This window comes from Gorilla gorilla, chromosome 6, assembly GCF_029281585.2.
Source record: "Gorilla gorilla gorilla isolate KB3781 chromosome 6, NHGRI_mGorGor1-v2.1_pri, whole genome shotgun sequence".
Classification (NCBI taxonomy): domain Eukaryota; kingdom Metazoa; phylum Chordata; class Mammalia; order Primates; family Hominidae; genus Gorilla; species Gorilla gorilla.
In genome coordinates this window covers 166959976-166979079 of record NC_073230.2, presented here as the reverse complement: position 1 = coordinate 166979079, position 19104 = coordinate 166959976, and the positions used below count along the sequence as shown (strand labels likewise).

The following is a 19104-nucleotide window of genomic DNA, read 5'->3' as shown; positions in this document are numbered from 1 at the left end:
CCATCTGTCACCTATCCCTCACCCACCCACCCAACCATCTCTCTACCCATCCATCTATCACCTATCCCTCACTCACCCACCCACCCATCTCTCTACCCATCCATCACCTATCCCTCACCCATCCACCCACCCAACCATCTCTCTACCCATCCATCTATCACCTATCCTTCACCCACCCAACCATCTCTCTACCCATCCATCACCTATCTTTCACCCACCCACCCAACCATCTCTCTACTCATCTGTCTATCACCTGTCCCTCACCCACCCACCCACTCACCCAACCATCTCTCTACCCACCCATCTATCACCTATCCCTCACGCACCCATCTATTCATGTTATGGGCTTCACTCCAAATCCAGGTGTCAAATAGACAAAGCACAGGTCAGTCTGTCAAGCCAACAGAGAGCATGCTAGTAAAATAAACAAACGAAAAACAGTCTACAGAAGTTTTGTTTTTTTCATTTCTAAACAACTTTCAAGAAAATTCACCAGTTGAAAAGAGAAGCATTTACTTTTATGTTGATTGTAAAGCATCAACATTAAATGATTAACTTTAAAACTATACTTGTTGCCATATATGCCTTGGCTATCTTCTTTTTATCCACAAAAAGTCAAGGGAATCTATTACCTGAGGCCTGTCTTTATTTAAACGGACTACAAACTTGTTAACTACTGCTTAGTCAGTGTCTATTCAGAAAACTGTAGTCAAATGTGTTACATTTATTGTAGCCCTTAAAGGTTGACTTGATACAAATAAGCCTGTGTTATGTATCGACTGTATAGTCGTTACTATACAGAAATAACAACCCCCAGACTAACCCAACCAAATGGAAGCCCCGGTTCTTATTTAAAACCATTTCCGAAACATGGAAGCTTTTGTCAGAGATTTGTTCATCTTCTTCATTCTCAACCAGATGGTTGGTCTAAGAACAGATGGAGCTCAGTGTTTTCTTTCCTGTGGTTAAAGTCTCATGCCCTGAAAATAATATTCAGAAAATCGCTTTGAGATATATGATTGCTAAGACAACAAATATTAGTACATCAGTATATTGATGTTCTAAAGGCAGATAATTATATGTATTTTTAAATTATTTCACTCATAAAAGTAGGGGAAAAAGAGATTTCCAAATAGTCCTCAGTTAAGAAAAGGCCTTTTACGCAGAACTCTTACACTCAACAGTCTGGTTGATGGAGGGCTGGTATGTTTGTCTTATAAGTCTTGAGTGATAGGAGTATCCTAGAACAAAAGCAATAAAATCAGTGTTAAAATGCTACATGTCACTTCTCTTCTTTGTTGGCATGTTTTATGACCATAAAAAGAAATGAGCAATTATCAATATGTAGTAAACTATCAAGTGGAACCACTGAGTGATAAAGAACTCAGGAATAAATGGAATGATATTTAAAATAGAGGTAACTATAGCTAAAATTACAGTGGTGAAACGATCTCTTATCTATGTACAACATATATGGTTTGCTTATTTTGGTTAAAGGTAGTTTTAAGTCAGTGAATTCTGTAGAATCTCAGGGATATATTTTTTCATGTTATTTCCAGCCCAATTGGGAGATGACTCCTAGTGGCAATAAATAGCTTTTGTTTCTCCTAATATATTCTTCATAGTACCCATGTGAACACATTGTTCGAGTATCACACCTCTGAGGGCTGTAGGCAGCAGATGTGTGTGAAGACTCCCTCTTTCATCAGGGGAGGAAGGGTTTGTGTGAAGACACCCTCTTTCATCAGTGGAAGAAGGATGTATGTGAAGACTCCCTCTTTCATCAGTGGAAGAAGGATGTGTGTGAAGACTCCCTCTTTCCTCAGGGGAAGAAGGATGTGTGTGAAGACTCCCTCTTTCCTCAGGGGAAGAAGGATGTGTGTGAAGACTCCCTCTTTCCTCAGGGGAAGAAGGATGTGTGTGAAGACTCCCTCTTTCGTCAGGGGAAGAAGGGTTTGTGTGAAGACTCCCCCTTTCATCAGGGGAAGAAGGATGTGTGTGACGACTCCCTCTTTCATCAGGGGAAGAAGGTTTGTGTGAAGACTCCCCCTTTCATCAGGGGAAGAAGGTTTGTGTGAAGACTCCCCCTTTCGTCAGGGGAAGAAGGATGTGTGTGAAGACTCCCTCTTTCCTCAGGGGAAGAAGGATGTGTGTGAAGACTCCCTCTTTCATCGGGGGAAGAAGGATGTGTGTGAAGACTCCCTCTTTCATCAGTGGAAGAAGGATGTGTGTGAAGACTCCCCCTTCCATCAGGGGAAGAAGGATGTGTGTGAAGACTCCCTCTCTCCTCAGGGGAAGAAGGATGTGTGTGAAGACTCCCTCTTTCATCGGGGGAAGAAGGATGTGTGTGAAGACTCCCCCCTCTTTCATCAGGGGAAGAAGGATGTGTGTGAAGACTCCCTCTTTCCTCAGGGGAAGAAGGATGTGTGTGAAGACTCCCCCTTTCATCAGGGGAAGAAGGATGTGTGTGAAGACTCCCCCTTTCATCAGGGGAAGAAGGATGTGTGTGAAGACTCCCTCTTTCATCGGGGGAAGAAGGATGTGTGTGAAGACTCCCTCTTTCATCGGGGGAAGAAGGATGTGTGTGAAGACTCCCCCCTCTTTCATCAGGGGAAGAAGGATGTGTGTGAAGACTCCCCCCTCTTTCATCAGGGGAAGAAGGATGTGTGTGAAGACTCCCCCCTCTTTCATCAGGGGAAGAAGGATGTGTGTGAAGACTCCCCCTTTCATCAGGGGAAGAAGGATGTGTGTGAAGACTCCACCTTTCATCAGGGGAAGAAGGATGTGTGTGAAGACTCCACCTTTCATCAGGGGAAGAAGGATGTGTGTGAAGACTCCCTCCTTCATCAGGGGAAGAAGCGTTTGCATCTGAGTGGGCAGCATTCCTTTTTGGCATTTCTTCCACCCTAAATAGGAGTCACCTTTCACGGTAAGTGAATTTGACTGTCAAAAGGTGGATGGTTCTCCCAGGAACAGTGACTCAGAAACTCCTCATGCTCTTGCATCAGACGCTTCTTACCGCAGGTGTGCCTGGCACGACCGTCGGGACGACACTTTCAAGATCTACCCTGAAGTGGCCATTTACAGATTCCTCATGAGATCTTCACTGCACGGTCCAGAGTCGGGAAAGAGACAGTCCCTTCCCTTGTATCAACCATGTCATTCCTGCAGGAAAGCAACCAGGCTCCCTGAGAAAGCAGTACAGTGTGCGGGGGCTGTGTGAACCCACACAAGCCATAGTCAATTTAGAGAGTGGATTTTATGGAAGAATTCAGAGGAGGAGCAGACCCCTCCTGACTGAGCGGGGCACAGACTGACGGCTTTGGTTCAGAGGGAACCCTGTCGCATGTCAGCTATCCTGCCCGATCCTCCAATGCCCTGCAGTGTTTGTCTTGTTCCTCCGATTTTGCAGGGTAAATAATGTAATGTGCAAAATCGCCCTGCGAGGAAGTGGCGGTTAAACAAACAATTGGATCTCAAGCCTTGTAAGCTCCAGTGCTCCCATCCTCTCTACAGTATAAAATTGAAAAATGTGAAGAAGATAATAAGGTTATTGATGTGTGTGAAAGCTCTTCAACACAGATGCTAGGCAGTCGATGATCCTGTGCATTCGCAGATTCTGTATTTGCAAATTAATTTGTAACCCCCAAATCAATGCTTATGCCAAAGTCATTCCTGGACACACACAGAGCCATAAAGTTCAGGTTGCCTGACATGCCTGTGCTCAGGTGGGAGAGGACAGCTCCGCCTTCTCGTTTCAGCTCATACTGTAAAACAAGGCTCCTCTTCGTGGTCTATTGAGTGCCACATTTTCCACATTTTTTGTGCTTTTCGTCGGTGGTTTTGTTGTTTAAATGGCCCCAGCACAGTGCTGAGTGCTGACTGGTGTTCCTAGTGTTGTAACTGGCTCAAGTCCAGCTGTTTGCCACTCAGAGGCCGAAAACATGAGAGTGAGGTGTGGGCAGAGGAAAGCAGTTATTAATCAAAGGCTGGCAGCTGGGGAATGGCCAGGCTCATGCCTTTAACAGACCATTCCCCCTTTTTGGCTGAGTGAGGGGTTTAAGGAGGAAAAGGCATGGAGCTGTGTGGAGTGGTGCAGGAGGATGCCAGGCTGTGTGTCTGTTCTGATGGTTATCTCATCGTGCAGAGGCCTGGTTTGTATCATTGTGGCTTCAGCCTGGGAGCGGTGGGCTACCTGTTCCTAACTCCCCCTCAGCGGAGGATTCTGCAGCTCAGTCTCTCTGCCTGTTCTGTTTGAAAATTGGCCCCTGGAATTTCTAAGCAGGTCTGTAATTAGATAGGTGAGCACTGTGTAAGGAGTGCCTGGTGGAGAAGGGAGCCATGAAGAATTTCACAGTATGCTTCAAAGCCAAAGCAGGAATGGGAAGGAAGTGCTCTGTGTGTGAGGCCGGGACACGTGGTTACAATGTGCCTGACGGAGAAAACACCCATGTGGATGGGGCGTCGTGTGTGTGGATGGGCGTCGTGTATGTGGATGGGCGTCATGGGTGTGGATGGGCATGTGTGGATGGGCGTCGTGGGTGTGGATGGGTGTCATGGGTGTGGATGGGTATCTGTGTGGATGGGTGTCATGGGTGTGGATGGGTGTCATGGGTGTGGATGGGTGTCGTGGGTGTGGATGGGTATCTGTGTGGATGGGCGTCGAGGGTGTGGATGGGCGTCGTGGGTGTGGATGGGCGTTGGAGTGTATGGGCATCCGTGTGGATGGGCATCGTGGGTGTGGATGAGTGTCGTGGGAGTGTATGGGCATCGGTGTGGATGGGCATCGTGGGTGTGGATGAGTGTCGTGGGTGTGGATGGGTGTGGTGGGTGTGGATGGGCGTTGATGTGGATGAGTGTCGTGGGTGTGGATGGGCGTCGTGGGTGTTTTCTCCCCGAGAGCTGTAATATTAGGTGCAATGCTTGCTCCTAAGAGACTCTGCAGGGCTCTAGGCATCTCTGTTTTACTTTTTATTTCCTGATTAGTACAGAAATTCCCTTTTTGATGCTGGCAATATGCACATGGGATTTATTCAATTTTCCCCAAATGTCTAAAGAGACAGAAAGCTAAACAAGATGGCAGAGACAACCAAGGCTCCCTGGTTAGAAAGAAGTTGGTGGGAAGGCTGACCTCACTCCCTCCCCCAGAAGCCTCTCACTTGGACCACACAGCACTCAGCCATCTGCCACCTGCACAGCAGACGTGCGCGGGTGCGGGGGGTGGGGGGGTGGCGGGTGGGGTTGGTAACAAATGCCAGGGCAAGTTCTTCTTGTGGGGAGGGATCTCTGCTGCTGATGGTGCCGGGGGCAGAGCCAGCAGCTCAGCTCTGGAGCCCCCAGTGTTGCCTCTGTTTACTGCAGACCCGCTGGGCCTGGCCACCAGAGTTTATTGAAAACCAGGGTCTCCCAGGCCAGAGCAAGTCCAGGAGGACCTGTGGGCCTTGCCACACTGGACAGCTGAGTAAACTGAGGCCCAGCGGAAGGGCCCAGGAGGGCCACAGAACAGTGACTCATGGAGTTAGACCTGTAGTGGGGCCTCGGGATAGAGACTTCTTCCCACGTCAGAGCAGCCACTGTGGGTTTTAGGGAAGAGCCTGCACGTATTCAAGTTAGGGAAGGTTATGCAGTTGGGGTCATGTTACTGACCCTCTGAGTCTCCTCTGGAGACGGCTCCTCATGCCCCGTCCTCCCACAGGGTTCCTGAGAGCACAAGGGCCAGAGCCAGGGCTCAGTGCACCATGGCCGCAGGCACCTGGGTCTCGCTGGGGCTGACGGCAACGGTCACTGGGTGCTCACTGCCTGCGAGATGTACCCCCAGGGTGTCAGGAGCACTCCCTGGTGATGACCACCGCCCCACGCGATGGTGACGCTCGGCTTGCGTGCAAGGAAGGACACAGGCTGTGTGGGCCTCTCCTGCGGCCCCCACGTGAAATACGGGGCCACGTATGGGTCACAAGCTTCTTCATAGCATAGGGGTCTGGGTCTTTGGACTCTGAGGAACCAAGAACCTCCTCACAGCCTTTAAAGAAAACTTTCAGCACGTGAGGGAAAAATTAGGTTTAGGATATTCCAGTCCCATCTGTCAGGGAATCTTCAGATGTGGTGGAGATTCACAGTTTCACAGATGCCGTGTGTAAGCTTGAAGCCCTGTGGCTGAGCTCTCTGTCCTCAGCGTTGTTTCAGGGGTACATGAGTGCTGCTTGTGTTAATGAGGACTTTCTCTTAATTTTAGAAAACCATTCAACCAAAATGTTGAACCAGTCACAAATATGAATTGATCATCTCCTGCGTGGGTGAGGCCATGGCAGAAATCATCATGCATGCCTCAAAGAGCCCATCCTCTGCTCGGGAAGAAGGAAAACATCTATAAAACGTCTGGTGTGCCACTTGAGCACTAAATATCAGGCACTCAGGGCCCTTCTGGAAGACTGTGGAGACAGGGAGAATCGGCCACTCTCACAGTGCTCACTCGGGAGTAGGGCTTTGAGAGGGAGTAGAACTCAGCACTCCATGAGCGAATGGAACATCGTTGGCAGGAGAGCTGCAGTCCAGGGAGGGAGTGGCCTCCTCCTTTCTGAGGGCCCATAGTGGGGACCAGCAGAGGGCCCAGCTGAGGCACCGTAGACAGGCCTGGGGCCTGGGCTCGAGAAGACACCAGCTCCTGCTCCATGGTCATCCCTGGAGGCGGCTTCCAAGGACATTTTGCATGCAGTAGAGCTGGACGCAGGAAGTCACTCAGCTCTGCTGTGACAGGGCACAGGCTTGGACTAGAAGATCACAGTGAGAACCAAGAGGCAGTGGTGGACATGGTGCATTTTCCAAGGGTTTCCGCAGAATTTGGTGACTAGCTGGATATTCCTGGCATAAGAAAGCCAAAGGGAATATCCGTAAGGTTAGAATGCTGTTTGCTCCTCAGAGCAGGTGCTGATTCAAGGGAGACCTTGTTGAGTTCAAAGTGATGCTAAGACTTCCACATGGAATATTCAGCCATGGTGTTAGGATGGTAATTGTGCTGCCTCGTAATGGCACGACAGTCCCCTTCACCAAGGGCTTGCACATGGAGGAGCTAGCCCTGGCTGGGAGAATGGGCAAAAATCCCAAGGAGGAAGACCAGAGGTTGGGACTAAGGTATCATGAGCAGAGATATCTGAATCAAAAATACATGTGAGGTTGAAAGGATTTTGGGTGCAAAATCCACAGCCTGGGAGTCATATGGTGCCTTGGGATGAGCCTGTGGTGGAGGGTGTGTGGCTGCAGTGGGGACAGCAAGGGACCCTGGGCTACATGGTACCCAGTTTCACAGCTTAGATGTCAGTGCAGGCATCTCCCAGGGACCAGGAAGCAACAGTCTTAGCTGCCCTCTCCCACCTAAATTGGGTCCTCTTCGCATTTCCTGTCTGTTCCGGGGATTTACTTCTTAGAAGACATTTAAGGGGTCTGTTCCAGGAAGAGCTATCTATGGCTGTCATCTGTGGACATGGGGTCAGTCTGTCTGTCTTTGGGAATGGACCCTGGATTCCTAATTCATTTTGAGATGGTTGTAGGCACAATAATCAGTTTCTACTGCATATGGGGTCTTCAGATGAATTAAATGGTTTAAAAAGTAAGGTATTTTTTCAAAATTGTGGTTGACATAGCATTTAAAAAGCTTCGAACAATTTTGATAATTCCTGTCTAGCAATTCCCTGCCAGTTGTTTTTATACAGAGTAGTTCTTAATGACTTTGGTAGTTTTTTAAATGGTTCCTGTCAAAAGAGTTTAAAAAATACTAGTCTCTTTCCTCTCTGCTCTAGATTCATACATCTCCCTTGGGGACCAAAGACTAAAATCTATTTCAATAACAACTTTTCTTTTTCTCTAGCAAGAATATCTGCTTGCTGTTGCTGGGTTCGGAGGTTGATGTGAATTTTTTAGGATAGCATATTACACTGTGATGTGTGTTTTGGAAAAGCAAAGCCCAAAAACGGAATTCCTGGCAAATGGAAACAAAGGTCATGGTGTTAAGGAAAACCGACGTCCGGTGGAGTCGACGCCTGGAGCCACAGCGGCCTTGGATGTTTGCGTTTTTAAAAACACACCAGTGTTTTCCATGTCGTTTTCAGAAAAGCAGTGTGGCGCGTAGACTTCATTATGAACTTATTTTAAATTATCCCTTCCAGGGTTCTCGGACCAGCAGTGACCTTCAAAGTGAGTGCCAATGTCCAAAACGTGACCACTGAGGATGTGGAGAAGGCCACAGGTGAGGCTGTTTCCGCACACACGTGTGTGCACACACACACACACGCACGCAAACACGCACATGCACAGCCAGGGCAGAGAGAGACTCACACTACCCACATGGGGCAACCCAGAGGAAGGTCTCAGTTTCCGTGGAAATCTGGTGTGCAGTGAGGGGACGAGGGGCAGTCACAAGGCAATGTGGCTGTCCATGGGCACCATCTGGGATTTCACTGTGTGGAGAGGGACTGGGCTGCCCTGATGTGTGGAACTGGCTCAGATAGAAGGCAGGAGACACAGGGCTGCAAGGGACCGAGAACAAATCCGGCTTTTGGAAAAGCAAGATTTGGTGTTTGTAGTAATCCCAGTGTGTGCAGAGCACGTGCAATTTTGCTTTGAGGTTTTTCATTTTGTACCAGACCAGGAGCACACACCGGCCCTGCTCCCGACTGCGGTGGGCAGAGACACCACAAAGTATCTGGGAGGTTTCAGTAAAAACCGGCCAACTTCCAGACGGTTTCACTGTTTAGAGCCCAGGGTTCTGGGCATTGCGAATCACACATTTTTGAGATGTACTTACAGATAGAGCTTGAGTAATCTTTGTTATATGATTAATAATTGTCATTGAGTGAAAAACACAAAGCTTTACTCTCCAGTCTTGAAGAACAGAATGGGATGGTGGACACAATGTTGCATTTTCCTCAACCTGCCTTTTTTTTTTCTTTAAACTTGTTGAAAACTCTTGTAGAGTGTATTGTTTAATCTTCCTGCCTAGTAAGAAAAATACAGGAAGCATAACAGAACCTTAGCCTGATGGTTTTCAGTGCATTAGGGCCATTCCGCAGGCAGGGCGCTCCCGTTCCGTATCATTGATAAGACAGGACGGAACACACTGACCCAGCCACAGCGGGAAATGACACTTGGTTTTAGCCAGTCCTTTATATTGCTAAATCTATGAACTTTTTTTTTTTTTTTTTTTGCTTAAATTTTTGTCTTTTTTTCCCAGTGTAAAATGCAGCAAAATACTATGGTTTATTTCGGGATTTCAATACTTAGTTCTCGTTGATTGAGGCGTCACTGTACTGGCACCCTGTAAACTTGAAGTTTCTTTTTCCAGTGAGAGTAATCAAGGTGTGAAGTAGCCACCATGTTCTAAGGGATGGAGCGAATTGCTGGTCCTGTCTGTTTTGGCTGCTGCGGGTTTTGCTTATGGGATATCCTCGTACCCTCAGTAACTCCTTTGCTCAAGGTGGTGACTTAGGGGGCTGAGAATTTGTGGTTGAAATACAGTGCTTTGCAAAGTTGTACTAAACTTCTGCAGTCTGATTTAAGGTTTGTGGAGATTTGTGTCCCCAGTCTCACTTTGTTGCCATACTTTGCTGTGAGGCTTGTGGAGCTGGGGTACAACTCGGAAAAGCAGCCCAGCATCCTCGCTCCAGCTGGGCGGTCCAGTGCAGTCCCAGCGCGAAAAGTCAGTGGGATCCATACCAAACACTCCCACGCAAGAGGAATGGGGGGTCCCAACAACGGCTTCAGTGCCTCGTGGCTGCCAGAGCTCCCTCCCTCCATGGCATCTGTTTCGCTTGCTCTAGTTCCCTGTCAGAAGTGATTATTGGAGATATTTAAGACCAAATCCGTGATCAGGTATTATGCAGAAATGCATTGATAATTATCCCATGATTGGCAGTTTCTCCAGTACTGGGGAGCAATGCCACTGGAATTAGGTTTGCAGGACCTCAAGGATGCTAGGAATGGCAATCTTGTTATATTTTTAAAAATCATAACAATATACTCACAGACAAGGACCTTTGATTTATTTTATGGCTCTCTAGAGAAAATGAGGTTGATTATTTGAAAGCTAGTTTCTCGGTCATTTCAAATGTGTTCATGTTATTTATTGAAGTGCTGCACCAAGGGGGAGCCACATAGGAAATGTACATTTGAGTCTCATATTGACAACTTTCTAAACACCTGAATTTGCTAACTTGCACCAGTGCCTCCATGTTAACTCCTGTGGCTGTGTGAGTCAGAATGTTTCTTGCTTCTTGAACGTGTGCAAAATTGTTTACATTCATGCATGATTTTTAAAGAATTATTTTGAATAATTCTATGGTGTCATGAACGTGCCTGATGCTATATAAGAAACAGATTGGCCGGGTGCAGTGGCTCACACCTGTAAACCCAGCATTTTAGGAGGCCAAGGTGGGCGAGTCACTTGAGGTTGGGAGTTCAAGACCAGACTGACCAATATGGTGAAACCCCATCTCTACTAAAAATACAAAAAAATTAGCTGGGTGTGGTGGCTCAAACCTCAGCTACTCGGGAGGCTGAGGTGGGAGAATCACTTGAACCCAAGAGGCAGAGGTTGCAGTGAGCCAAGATTGCAACACTGGACTCCAGCCTGGGCCACAGAGGGAGACCCTGTCTCAGAAACAAACAAACAAAAAAACCCAAGAGATTATAAAAAAGAATTTTGTGACCGTGAAGATCTTGCAGGTAGGCAGTGGACATGCCCATGTGTGGTGACTGGCCCATCGGCCTCAGGAGAGCGCTTAGCACGGTTGGTGACTGGTGACTCGCCCATTGGCCTTGGGAGAGTGCTTAGCACAGTGACTGGCCCATCAGCCTCGGGAGAGCGCTTAGCACGGTGACTGGCCCATTGGCCTTGGGAGAGTGCTTAGCACGGTGAAGAGGAGCCTCTTACTGAGTTTCAGGTGAGACGTAGACAGGCTGACATGATAGCAGGGAAGAATTTCAAATTCAAAAGGAGTTTCTTATGGTTTCTGTTTTAAAAGATGATGTGGAATAGTGTCATCACAAACGCCCTATGGTGATGGGCGGACCCCTGTGGAAGGACGTATGGTGGTGTCTGTGTTGCCAACATACGGAACTCAAGAGCCTGCTGTTGAAATTACTAGGAGTGCTGGGTGCTGCCTGCACCTGCCACCTGCCAGCTGCCTGGAAGCCCAATGGCTGCTGGCGTCTGGTTCCCTCAAGGGCCTGAGGACCTGAGGCTGCTGTTATTAATGTGGGGAGATCACCCTGGCGGTAGAATTCAAAGGGCATTCATTTTGCTAATTTTATACAAAATGATACAAAACCTAATGAATAGGCGTGTAGTTAATCCCACATTAGTCCCCATCAAACGTCACGTGGTATTGATGCCGAATGAGAAGGGCAGCTGCTTTTCGTTACTCAGAGTCTCCTCTTTATCGTAGGCAACGCTTTCCTGGGAATTCTGCTAATTTATGACCTTGGGTATGAGCACAGGGTATTAGTGAATATTAAAAATAAGTGGGTTTTGCTCAAGGAGGCACTTAACTCTACCACAAAGTACATAGAAATGACTGGTAGCTACGTTTAATCTCCGTGGCTCAGTCACATAGTTGAACTGGCAGAACAGAAAAATCCTTTTTATTCTTCATTTCCTTGGTAGTTTCTTCTTAAATAGTATATTTCTGATCAATTTTTGTATTGCTCCTTTCAAAGAAAAGGAAATTCATCATCCTTTAGAAACAGTGTTTGCTTTTGTTGGCTCCCAGTCTGCAGAGACCCCCACCTGGTGGCTTGTGGGGCTGCCTGTGGTTTATGAGCTTATTGCCAGGAATCCCCTCCCATGTTCGGCCGTTTCCTTCAGGCCAAGTTCAGGCTGTTTCTTCAAACATTCCCTCTCGGGTGCCACGGAGGGTGTGTCTCTGGCACTCAGCCCTGTGTGGTGGGGTGAGGCTCATAGGGGGCTCCTGTGCTGACCCTGAATGGTGGGGTGAGGCTCATGGGGGGCTCCTGTCCTGAGCAGTTTCCCCCTTTGACCTCAGCATCCTCCACCTGACAGCCTCTAAGACACAGCATTCAGCTGCCACTGTTTCTTTCAGCCTGTTGGAGAGGCGCCCCGTGTCATTTCAGTAGCGGCGCCTCTGTATTCAGAGGTACGGTGACTTTCCATGACGTCCTCCTGCTTCTGCCTGCTCGGCATCTTTGTGAAGCTGGTGAGTGTCAGAACAGGGTCGTGTCTGCTGTGCTGCTGTCTGTGTTTCACGTCTCATATGTAGCGGGTCCACATGGAGGAAGAGGCTCCCCTCCTCTCTTGTGAGCCTCTCTTGAATCCCGGCTCAGAACTGGACTCTGTGCCGATGCCTGGACCCCATAGCCCGCAGCGTTCTGCGTTAGTCACAGGCTTCTCTGCTGGAGCAAGGGCTGCCCAGGCTTCTGGCCTCTCATAAAGCAGACAAACGTGTTTATTTTGAAAAGCGTAATGGCAAAGTGAAGTGAATTCCTTTATAACACATACTTACAATCCAGCCAGCCTTAACTATCGACCCCAGGCAGGCATCGGTGCTTCACAGTCTGGTCCGCTCCGTGCGGATTCTGTCTTGGGCAATGCATCACACCTTCCTAAGGTGATATCACTCTGGAAGTCAGTGGCCCTGCCCTCCAGAAGCTCCCCCCCACCCCGGTGCCAGGGCTGTTCAGACGGGAGTTCTTAGGGGCAGTGGGTGGCACATCGGGGAGGGCAGGGCAGGGCTTAGATGAGGCTCCACAGAGAAGCTGGCCTTTGGGCAGAGCACGGGGACGAGGGTGGGTCTCAGGGGCTGAAGGTGAGAGGAATGAGAATGGTGCAGCCTGGATGTGGGGTCCAGTGTGCCAAGGACATGCCAGTAAGAGGCTGGCAAGGTGGAATTCAGAATCGGACTTCATAGTGTGGGAACTTCATCTTCAGCAGCCACTAAGGAGGACTTGGGCCTGAGTTTCACTGCAGCTGATGGAATCAGCTCCGCTGAGGTGGACACAGGCAGGTTGGCCCCGGGGGAGGGGGAGGGGTGCCTTGCTGCTGCAGCATCGGTCCACAAGCGGCAGACATTCCTCATCTGACTCCCACACACCAGCTCCCCAGGGAGGCCACGCCGGGTAGAGCTGCACGCTGGTCACCAGCAGTGGGGCCTAAAGCTGTCCACGCTCCCACACACCCACTCCCCAGGGAGGCCAGGCCGGGTGGAGCTGTGCACTGGTGGGGCCCAAAGCCCATCCGTGCTCCGGTACCACCCTCATGATTAAGAGATTGGAGCAAGACAAGAGGAACTCCTGAGCCATGAGTGTGGAAGGGAAGTTGCACTCTTATTAGAAATGAAGGAGGATGCTTTGGAAATGTTCAAAACAGCCACTTGCTGAGAAAATTGCCTCCATGTGCAGGTGAATGAGACACCTGTCAAACTGATGAAAGTGACTCTCCAAGGACCTGCACTCTCCTCAAGTGTCTTCCAGGCACAGGGATCCCAGCGCTCCCCTTCACCAGACCTCCAGGGTGCAGCTGAGGAAGCAGCGCCAGAGCAGTGAGACCGGAGGTGTGGCCTGGGCAGCCCGGCTCCAGGTTCCGCTGCACGTGGGCCGCTGTGTCACGTCCTCCATGGAGCTGAGCTGCCGCCAGGATCAACACAGGCTGGGGGCTCCTGGGCTCCAGCTGTGGCTGGCGTGGGGCTCGTGCTCATCCTGCTGCTCCGCAGCCATGAGGTTGACGATCCCACAGCTCGCCTGGCTGAGGTGTCACCCAGAGTGAGCGAGGGAGATGCTCAGAGGGAAGCACCATGCTCTCCTCCTGCTCTTAGAATGTCCCTGACTCACGGCACAGACACAGACGATGAGGAGTAACTAAAAAGAGGAGCCTCTAAGAGAAAAAGATGAAGTGGAGGGCGCGGCGTGGGAAGCGTGGGCTGGTGGTGCTGGTGGGGTCTGCACAGTGGGCCCCGCAGGCTCAGTGCCCATCTCCTGCTGGACCTGCTGCGTTGGGGGCGGGGAGGGGGCCTGCAGTGTGTGAACCAGCCCCAGCTTGTGTCCAGGGCCACGTGGGCTGGACATGGAACAAGAACTCCCACCTGCACGGGAGCGCCTCCCCTGGGCTGCCGGAGAGACCAGCAGACAGGAACATTGGTAAGGACTATGGCGAGGTTCTGCTGCCGAAGAGCAGGTGCCCTGTGGCTGCAGCCCCAGGAGGTTGTAAACAAGTTTCGGTTTGGATGGAGGCTTTAGGGAATCGGAGATGGTAGGAGCTGCACCCCATGACTCCATTCTGAACAGCCAGGTAATTACTTCTGGCATTTTGACAAGTGTTTGCAGGAGTGGCGCTCGGGGCTGGCAGCACCCAGGACCTGTGCTGACCTTCCCGGCTGCGAGGACAGAGGCCACCCATGGCTCTGTAATTACAAGTCCTGAAAGCCGCCTTCATCATGGCTTTACCCTGAGCGCAGACAACGCTGTGGTAGAAAATAATTGCATCGCCATCATTGACAGGGCTACCAGCGTGGAACGCCAGGAGCCGCATGTGGGGGACACTCGGGGATGCTGCTAAACGATGGGCTAGGAAACTGTGTTGCTCAGCAGTCACTTTTCTGTGTTTATTTTTATACAGACGGGATTTATGCACTGGAAATACCATTCATGGGAGCAGCTCGTTCTCACCTGCAAATGAACGAGCAATGCTGATCCTGCTGGCAGAGGGTGCTGCCTGGTCCCCTCTGACTCACTGCTGGGGAGCACCTGGCCCCCCTCCAACTCACTGCTGGGGAGAGCAGGTTCCATTTCATCCTCACTTTCACGTTCATTTAGAATTCATACCCTGATCAGGGAGAAGAGCCCCCAGGGCCTCCAGCTTCCCCTCCACCTCGGGAGCCATGTCGGCACGTCTACTGCGAGGGGCTGACTGTCACAGGTGGCCACGGGAGCTCACCCCTAGTTGGCTGGGGTTTAGGAGCAGCCTAGATAAACACCCATAGAAATGCCACTAAGACCTTTTCATGCCAAAAGTTGTAAAACCCGCTTCTGAAAAACATGAGTGAGAGTTTTGAAGTGCGTGGGATTCTCTGTAGGCTTTCACATGTGCAGGAGGCTTCCGTGGCCAGAGGACCTGTTAGAAACACAGTGAATCACCACCACCTCCCTGCGCCTTCTGTTGCCTGGGAAGCTGCCGAGGGGGTCTCAGCTGTTCTCTTCATGGAACGCCCAGCCTCCCAGCAGAGGGATCGTCGGCAGGAGGCTGTGATGCCGGTGCAGTCGGCTGCCGGGGCAGGTGAAATCCAGCAGAAGGCCCTGTACCCTGGATGTGCAGGAGGGGGTTTTGCTGACTGGTTGACGGTCATGGAGCACATTGTGGGCGTCGCTGAGTTTCCCAAGTATTACTCTTCCCCACACATGGGTTTCTGTCTTCACTGCCCCAGGCCCCGTGGGGTTAGAGACTGACGGGAGGAAGGCAGGATGGCTGGCGGCTGTGGCCAGGACACGTATGTCCTCCTGTGGTAGCCGTCCTAGCCCATTGGAGATGAGCTGTGCTGGAGGGGAGTCCCAGGGGAGCCGCATCTGCTGGTGAAGATGCCGCTGGGCTGTGGGCCTGGGGGACGAGGCCTCAGGTTTTGCTGGAGGAGCCTGCTGTCCACTTGGCTCTCTGTTTTGCTGTGTTGAAGCCCTGGTCCTTCCATGATGCGAGGCTGCCGTGCCTGTTTTCACAGCCTTTTCTTTTGCTCTTTGTCCATAAGCGAATGCTGTTTCCACTCTTTCCCTCACCTCTGAATAGAAAGGGCAGTGTCTTCATACCTTAGTAGGAAGTGGCCTCATCTCCGCATAGAAAGGGTAGTGTCTTTATACCGGAGCAGAAAGTGGCTCATTTTAAATCAGGGCTGTGTGCTGCAGGGCAGCTTCGCAGGGCATTGCTTTGAGACCTGAAGGAGGAAAGCAAGGGGTACCCGAGGAAGGTGCACTTGGAGCCTGCAGGGAGAGGCCAGTGCGGCCCTGAAGCCAACGCATGGGCCCACACCCTCCCCCGGGCACCTGGAGACACAACTTCCAGCCAGCACACAGGTGCCCACCACGCTCCTTCCTCCTGCAGCCGCGGCTCACAGGCTGTCTCTGAGCTGAGGGGAGGCCGATGTCTGCCAGAAGCCACTTCTTGGGAGTTCTTCTACCAATACCAGTTCCCACGGCAACTCGACAGAAGCAGTAGGGGCAGAGGAGCCGAGATGGTTCTGAGTGCAAAGATGGTGCTGAGTGCAAAGGTGGTGCTGAGTGCAAAGGTGATGGAGAGTGCAAAGATGGTGCTGGGCACCCACCTCCCCAGCAGATCCTGCCTCAGCTACAGCCGAGCCACTGCCCTCGGTCCCTGGTGGTCGGCCCAGGAGTCCTGCCCTGTAGCTCCACCAGGTCACAAGCCTGGGCCATCTTGGGCAGGGCAGAGGGTTTCTCCTGCTCTGCCATGCCTATGGGCCCCTTGGGACAAGCTCAGGTCTTGAGACATGAATTGTCCAAATATTATAACTTTTGAGAGACTCTGAAGGGCTCGATTATTTAAAAAATTATGTTCCGCCAGCCCGTTGGCATCTGAAACTCTCCCTTGTTGTCTCCTTGTGTTTTGGGGACCCTACAGGGCTACACAGCAGCTGGAGTGTGTGGCACAAACCCCTTGGCAGTTGGTGTCCCCTGTGAGTGCACAGTTGATCAGACTAACACAGAGTCACCTTGGTGAGCCCAGGAAAGTTCCTCCTGACACCAGGACTCTGGAGAAGCAGCTCTTGGTTGGAAGGCAGGGGAGGTTCAGTGAAGTCCGAGAGCTGCCTGGGGTGGGTAGGGAGGGGTCCCTGAGCACTTGGGACCAGCATGAGGCTATTCAGCACTTGGGAAACAATTGCTCAGAAGCTTGTCTGCTGGGGACGCTTGTCACAGGCAGGTCTTACCTGGTCAACACCCGCCCAAGGCCCCTGGGCTCTCAGGCCTTGCGTCTGATTCTTTGCACTTTTCCTCCCAGCACGGGAATGCCAAAGCTCTGAAGGCCCGTTCTTGAAAATTTACATGATGATTCACACGGCAAGGCTGGCATCTGAGTCCCCTGGCCCTGTAATCGTTCTTAATAAGGAGGGCACTGCACACCACCAGGCCTCGGACTTATCGGCCAGGACAGCATTCTAGGTATTTGCATTATTGGACAAGAGTCGCTGGGTGAGGATGAGTGGGTTAAATGCACGCTGGTCAGCAGAACCAAAAGGGTTCAACTGAATGGCATTTAGATCCTACAGGAGCACCTCCACCACCACGAGCACCTCCACCACCACGGGCACCTCCACCACCACGGGCACCTCCACCACCACGGGCACCTCCACTACGAGCACCTCCACCACCACGAGCACCTCCATACTACGAGCACCTCCACCACGAGCACCTCCATCACCACAAGCACCTCCACCAGGAGCACCTCCACCACCAGGAGCACCTCCACCATGAGCACCTCCACCACCACGAGCACCTCCATACTACGAGCACCTCCACCACCACGAGCACCTCCACCACCACGGGCACCTCCACCACCACGAGCACCTCCACCACCACGAGCACCTCCATACTACGAGCACCTCCACCACCACGGGCACCTCCACCACCACGAGCACCTCCACCACCACGAGCACCTCCATACTACGAGCACCTCCACCACGGGCACCTCCACCACCACGGGCACCTCCACCACCACGAGCACCTCCATACTACGAGCACCTCCACCACGAGCACCTCCATCACCACAAGCACCTCCACCAGGAGCACCTCCACCAGGAGCACCTCCACCATGAGCACCTCCACCACCACGAGCACCTCCATACTACGAGCACCTCCACCACCACGAGCACCTCCACCACCACGGGCACCTCCACCACCACGGGCACCTCCACCACCACGGGCACCTCCACCACCACGAGCACCTCCACCACCACGAGCACCTCCATACTACGAGCACCTCCACCACCACGGGCACCTCCACCACCACGAGCACCTCCACCACCACGAGCACCTCCATACTACGAGCACCTCCACCACGGGCACCTCCACCACCACGGGCACCTCCACCACCACGAGCACCTCCACCACCACGGGCACCTCCGCCACCACGGGCACCTCCACCACCACGAGCACCTCCACCACCACGGGCACCTCCACCACGAGGAGCACCTCCACCACCACGGGCACCTCCACCACGAGGAGCACCTCCACCATGAGCACCTCCACCATGAGCACCTCCACCACCACGAGCACCTCCACCACCAGGAGCACCTCCACCACCATGGGCACCTGCACCACCACGGGCACCTCCACCACCATGGGCACCTCCACCACCACGGGCACCTCCATACCACGAGCACCTCCACCACCACGAGCACCTCCACCATGAGCACCTCCATCACCATGAGCACCTCTACAGCAGTTGGCTGCTTACCTACTGAAGCTGAGGGCAATGGAGCCTCCTTACTCTAGGTCAGTCCCTGCTTTTGGATGTCTGCTGTGTTGGCCATAGTGCAGTGCCCCATGGATTAGGCACCAATCTAGGTCAGGTATCAGCCTCTCCAGCCCTGCCTGGATGTTCTGTGCCACTTCATGGCACCTGAGGTTGGCAAAATGGAAGAAGGAAAAACAGGAGCTTGGAGTTCAGAACTTGAGTTCACAGCACCCTCCCAGCTATTTGCTTGTTTTGTGACTTTGGACGACTCATTGACTGTTTTCAAACCTCAGGGTGCCTTCTCTGTCAGCTAGGGCCAATAGTTACACTCCGCGAGGCTGCATTCAGATCAAATGAAGTGGGAATAATTTGATGTGAGAGCAAAATGTAAAGTCTGAGCAGTTTATAAGTTGTTGGTTGCCATTGCTCACTCAAGATGTCCATTGGCCTTGCATGCCTGGGCATCCCACGAATGCCTGGAGTGGGAAAGATGCCATGGCAAATCCTCATGAAGTACTCTCTTTTCAGTAGTGTTCTTTACTTGGCTACAAGCGGACAGTAAGATGTCATGGGGTTAGAAGAATAGCAACAATTGTGGGTAAAGAATGGAGGAGGTGGGGTGTGGTGGCCATGCCTGTCATCCCAGCACT

At 51.5% G+C, this 19104-nt stretch overlaps 1 protein-coding gene across 4 annotated transcripts in view; it reads left to right on the top strand.

The window, feature by feature from the left end:
- PTPRN2 (protein tyrosine phosphatase receptor type N2) overlaps positions 1-19104 on the top strand; it is a 1029630-nt gene that overhangs the window by 484390 nt on the left and 526136 nt on the right. For all 4 annotated transcript variants that reach the window (XM_055347412.2, XM_055347413.2, XM_055347411.2 and 1 more), the window contains one exon: positions 8160-8239. In XM_055347412.2, coding sequence (XP_055203387.1) covers positions 8160-8239 — 80 coding nt within the window. The remainder of the gene's footprint in view (positions 1-8159; positions 8240-19104) is intronic.